The 6037-nt window shown below is 32.8% G+C and overlaps 1 protein-coding gene across 1 annotated transcript; it reads left to right on the top strand.

The window, feature by feature from the left end:
• The first annotated feature begins 3647 nt into the window (after positions 1–3647).
• LOC25501092 (protein ASYMMETRIC LEAVES 2) lies at positions 3648–5234 on the top strand. Its single transcript, XM_013589654.3, has 2 exons — positions 3648–4462; positions 4894–5234. The coding sequence occupies exon 1, from the start codon at positions 3755–3757 to the stop codon at positions 4439–4441; it is 687 nt and encodes a 228-aa protein (XP_013445108.1). The 5' UTR covers positions 3648–3754; the 3' UTR covers positions 4442–4462; positions 4894–5234.
• The last annotated feature ends 803 nt before the right edge of the window (positions 5235–6037 follow it).

Consider the following 6037-nt stretch of genomic DNA (forward strand, 5'->3'; position numbering starts at 1 on the left):
TGTTTTTTATTTTATTTTTTAAAATAAGGAAAATGTTACATAGACACCCTTTATTTCCATACACTTTTGTACATCCTATATTCTAGGAAGAGAGAAGAGGAGAGGAAAGAGAAAATGTGCTTGTGCAGGGTCCACGTGACCACATGTCAGATTTTTATGTGGATGTCCAGGGATGTATTGCCATCTAAGAGTATCTATGTATCATAACTCTTAAAATAAAGGTGACACGTGACACACTGATTAGTATTTAAAATATGCAATTGATTACATGGGTAATTTTTTCTTTGTGTAACATGGGCTTGTCATTTAAACTATTTAAAATATGTAATCGATTACTTGGCTAATTTTGTCATTTAACTATCATATTCTATTTTTTATCATGCATGTATTAAACACATGATATGATAAATGTTTATCATATCTATATCATATCATGTTTTTATCGAGTTTTATATTCTATTATGTTTTTATCGAATTTTTTCATTTAACTATAACAATAACTCGTTTCAATATTAATTTGATGATATGGTGTACCGGTACACTCGAATTTTTGAGTGTGCCGTAAAATTTGCTTTTTTTTTTTTTTTAAACTCGGCATCCGATCCAAGAATCGACTAATTCGAGGGGACCAATTACACCGCCCACTTGCGGGGGCCCCGTTTAAAGCCAGAGCAAGCTCTGTATGGACTTAGCCCACCGAAATTGGCACCAGAGGGAATCGAACCTGAGACCTCTGGAGGAGCAAAATCCAAGATCCCAAACCAACCACTAGACCAACCCCAAATGGATTTCGTAGAATTTGCCTTATTTCTTACGTAGGGACGATTGGAGATGTTATTTGCACTCAAAGAAAAACACGTAGCCATATTTAACAAAATGAAATAATATCCTGTAAAATTTATATTTGTACTCTAAATTATTTATTATATTATATGCACAAAATTCGAAACCTCACAATTGCAAAAAAAGAAGTATTATATGCACACACTTGTAACGTACACAATATCAAGTCGGCTTACATTTTCACACGGGGAGCGGTTATGGGGCATAAGGAAATCCTTATGCACCGTGCATAAATCCCAACTCATTAACCGATAGCCCAACATAATTGTTTCATACACCCCCAAGCGAAACCAAACGAAACAACACTACAACCGCGGAAATCATCATTTTAGTTCAATAATGATGATTTCAGAATGTTGATTTGGTTCAATAATAGTCACAAATGTTCTTATTATATTATGTTTTGTATAAAATTATGCTAAAACCATTTTGCTGTGAAAATGGTTTATGTGAGTTGTAATCCAAAACCGTTAGATGTATTTAATGGTTTCCAGCAGGTTAAAAAAACTAAGGACCTAGAGTCATTGCCATCATTCAGTTTTGGACTGACACAATTGGAGGAGGAGGAAAGAAATGGTTTCTGTGAGTTGTTCTCCAAAACCTTTAGATGTACTTAGTGGTTTCCAGTAGTTTCTCAGCTATAAACCCCTCCAACATCACAAAGATTTCGAATATAGTAACAACTTCAGATATGAAACCGTGAACACAAACAGTTACGAAACAGTAACATATAGCAATCAACACAACGCCACTGGATCGAAGAAGAAAACACGAGGGAGGAAGAGGAGCGAACCGGCTCAACAACAAGTGAAGCAATGAAAATTTTGTTTGTGTTTTAATCTTTAGATCTACTCCTTCTCGTTGTATTTTTGCACGATCCGAGTTCGGATTTGGCTTTAAAACGAAAATGGATGTTGGAAAATGGCTTTAGTTTTTAAAAAGGGTGAGTTTGGTTCTCCGGCACGGCGCCGCCGCCGCCTCTGGCCAGCAACCACCGCGCGTTAGAATCATCATATGTGGCCGGAAGAGATGAAGACTCATCTGAGTTCTTCGTTTTCTTTTCCAGAATGTTGAAAATTGTAGAGAGAGAGGGAGAGTTTTATATTTTAGTGAGAGAAATATTTGAAGCAAATGAAGTTTGATTTGGTGTAGTTTGAGAAGCCTTGGATTATTAAACGTGTACACTAGATTTGATGGTTGTGAAGTGTTTATGCACGGTGCATAAGGAAAATCCTTATGCACCATAACTTTTGCCTCTCACACGAGGAAGTGTCTTCTGGCATCAAACATTAATCAACTTCATTATTTTCCTTAGACAACGCTGGCTTTCTCATATACATGACTTTCACCATTGTTTTTTGTCTTCAAATTCTCAGCCAGAAACACAAGGACCAAGGATTTTGTCCGAGGATATGAAATTCCAGTTGTAACTGAATCTTTGAAAATTAGTTATATATGCATATTTATTCATTGTTTTTGTCAACTTCCATACTTTCTTCAATCCCATTGCTAGCTCTTTTTTCTCTCTTGGATCTCCCAAATGAATCAATGATCATCATTTTTATTTATTTGTATTGTTATTTTAATGAGATAAGGAGTCTGAGAATTATATATACACTACCAAAGATTTGAAATAACGAAAAAAATTAGAAACCAAAAAATTAAATTAGTCACTAAATTTAAAGACACAATTTATCCTTTTTCGTCTCTTGAACTTTTGTCGTTATTTTAAATTTTTCTAATTTTTCTAGTAATCCGAAGGAAGTCTATAGGTTTCAAATCATATATTATATGATTCTCCGTACTGTTACACGGCGAAAAAATTACATGCTCGGTTAACATACTAAAAATTAACATAACCAAACAATTGAGATATAGTAAATGAACTTCAGCAAGGATGAATCGTTCGTGAGAAAGTGAGTTCGATTCTTATGAAGAACAAAAAAAATGCTTTTTAAAGATACCCTAAATTTCCTCTAGCTCTTTTTTTTTTTTTTGTGTTCCTATCAAAGACAAAAGTGTTAGGTTAAAGTGGATATTCATTCAAGTTCAACGACGAGTAGTAGGCAAATAAACTGAGAGTTAGTATAAATAGAGATCTAATTTTGAGTTTTCTTCGCCACAACGTCTCTTGTCTCTTGATGTATTGGAAACTTGTGTGTCATGATGAGATGGTTTACAATTTTTCAATACAAAAATTGTAATTGACAGGTTTGGAATTTAGTCCTTGTATAAATTGCAATTGTGTGTGAGTTGAGAGAGAGTAAGTTTACAATTTTGTCTGAAAAAATTGTATGGGAGGATTTGCAATTTTCTTCTATAAAAAATTACATGCTGAATAATAAATATTTTGTTGAGATATGGATTTAATAATGAAGTGACAACCACATTCTTGCTAGTTATTTTTGTCTTTTTTACTTCTTTTGTGGTTATTCTTCCCCTTAGTAGAGATTTTTTATTTTCTCAAGAACTTTTAAAGAAGGGTGTTTATATTTTAGTGTCGATGATATAAGCTAGCTAAATATATATTAAAAAAAACACCTGCACAAAGTGTGGTGGTGAAGGGTAAGCAAATTTCGACATAGTTTTTTTAGTCATAAATTGCAAAAGAAAATAATAATAATTTAAAGAAAGGAAAAGAGTGTGTGTGATTTAAAACAATAGATTTACCAAAAAGACCGTAAAATAATGGAATTAGCCATATAACACGCATTAATGGATCAGTTCTTATTTCCTTTTATAATTTTTTATTACCATTATTTTATTATTTTACAACATAGTAATAACAAACAAAAACATGGTGAATGCATCACAGAAATTAATGGTAGTGTGAAAGAGAGAGAGACAGAAAAAAGAGGAACAAGAGAAGGAGAAAAACAAGTGTTTGTTTGTGTGACAAAAACAAACTACCATGGCATCCTCAAATTCACCATGTGCAGCATGCAAGTTTCTACGCCGAAAATGCCAACCAGAATGTGCATTTGCACCTTATTTTCCACCTGATCAGCCACAAAAATTTGCAAATGTTCATAGAATTTTTGGAGCAAGCAATGTTACAAAGCTTCTCAATGATTTACACCCTCACCAACGTGAAGATGCTGTGAATTCACTTGCTTATGAAGCTGAGATGCGACTTCGAGATCCTGTTTATGGTTGTGTTGGTGTAATTTCTCTCCTTCAACACCAACTTCGTCAGCTTCAGATGGATCTTTATTGTGCTAAATCCGAACTTTCTCGTTTTCAAAACTTGAGTATCGCAGCGGCAGCTACTGCCGGTCATGGACTCATAACCGGCATGACAGGTGAGTCTGTCACGGCCGCTGCAGGTAATTACCACCACACGCAAAATACTGCTGGTGGTGGTAATAACAGTAACGGCCGTGACCATCGTTATCATCAACATCATCAGTTTTTTCCAAGGGATCAACATCAACAACATAATTTGGTTAGAAATTTTGATGGTGGAATTGGGAGCAACTATGATGCTAGTCTCTTGGCTATGAATATATCTGCTAGCTTAGGACAGATCAATCAACTTCAACATCATAGTGCTGCTGGTGGTGGTGGTGACGACCGCCGTACTGTTAACCGCTCCTAGCTAGGGTTTCTAATGCTATAGGTAATAATTAATGCTTTTTATTTTTACTTTATAAATTAATGCTCTTTTTATTTAATTTTGTTCTGTCACCTATCATCACTGAATCACATAACTGCATATGAAATATGCAATCATAACATTGGAAGAGACTCTTCAATGCTTTAATTGTATGCCATTCCTCATGTAATACTATACTGCACCTAAACTAATTAATTTAGAAAATATTCTATTATAATTTGTTATGCCTAAAACTATAAAATAGACAGTTTATTTTTTTTGAAGAAGAAAATAGATAGTTAAATCCTTTAAATTATAGTGAATGAGTTTAGTATATGAATGAAACTATGAATATTTAAAATATTTTAATTCAACTATATATATTTGTGTTGTGTGTATATGTATATATAATCAAGAATTTTATTTATAATATATATTTCTTTCTCTTTTTCAAGGAGTTTTGACATTACTAGCTGGAGAGAAGATTTCAACCTTCATTCTTCATTTTTGATGGACACTCAAAGACAAATTTGTTCATCAGTCAAAGCTCGAATCGGTTTTTATTTTTATTTTTTGTTTTATATGATTACAAAATTGTAGACAGAAAAAATATATATATGACGTCTAAATGAAGTTATGAAGTAGCTGACCAATATTTTACTATTGTGATTTTACTATCTCTACAGAGAGAAGAAATAAGTGAAGGGTTCCTCTTCCTCCATGGAAAGATTATCACTATTAGCAAACAGTATATTATCTTCTTTTAATCAATTACGATGGTACATTTTTGGTCAAACATATGGTGTTAATAAGCACTACATGAGAACTGTCACTTTTAGAATTTAATTTTTATGCTCTCGGAGAGTTAATATAGATTTACATGCCCTAAATTACTTTCCATCATTTAGATATTTGTATTGCAATTTAAAAATTTATATATATATACACACACATCTGTTTGGATATTTGTCGTGTATAACAAATATTTCTATTATCGTTGTACAGAAGATAAACTTTAATTTATACTAGATATAAGTTGACGAAAAAAATGTGAATTTTGTTTGATTTCATCCCTATGTGTTAGAGACGCTAATTTAGTGACGAGTATAAATTTATAGCCATATTGATCATGTTAAAATAACAACTTCTTTCCCGTGGTTAAAGGCGTGTCTCACAACCTTTACTTTCCGCGCTATCATGACTGATGGCGGCATCCTTTACCTTGTATGAGTGTTTTATTCTAACTTATATTGTTTCTTTTGTTTTACACTATAAAACATTATTTCTCAACCATACCAATGAGTTATACTCAACAAACCTATGCATAAATATCACAAGATCAATTGCGATGCTATGAACCACATTTTATAACAATATACGATTTAAGCATAATAAATACACCTACAACTGCAATTTAAAACTATGCTTATATATTATGTCTTTTTTCCCTTGTATATGATTATATACCTTTTTCTAGTACACAATTACACGGTTGAACTAATAGAAGCATATGAAAAAAATGATGATTAAACTCTGGCCAAACAACAGAGGTGCATTTATAGCAATTGGTTCAAGTTGCTACTGAGTAAAACTACTCAT

This window comes from Medicago truncatula, chromosome 8 (assembly GCF_003473485.1).
Source record: "Medicago truncatula cultivar Jemalong A17 chromosome 8, MtrunA17r5.0-ANR, whole genome shotgun sequence".
Classification (NCBI taxonomy): domain Eukaryota; kingdom Viridiplantae; phylum Streptophyta; class Magnoliopsida; order Fabales; family Fabaceae; genus Medicago; species Medicago truncatula.

Coding starts and splice junctions, on each gene's coding strand:
- LOC25501092 (XM_013589654.3), top strand. CDS start 3,755: ATGGCATCCTCAAATTCACCATGTGCAGCATGCAAGTTTCTACGCCGA.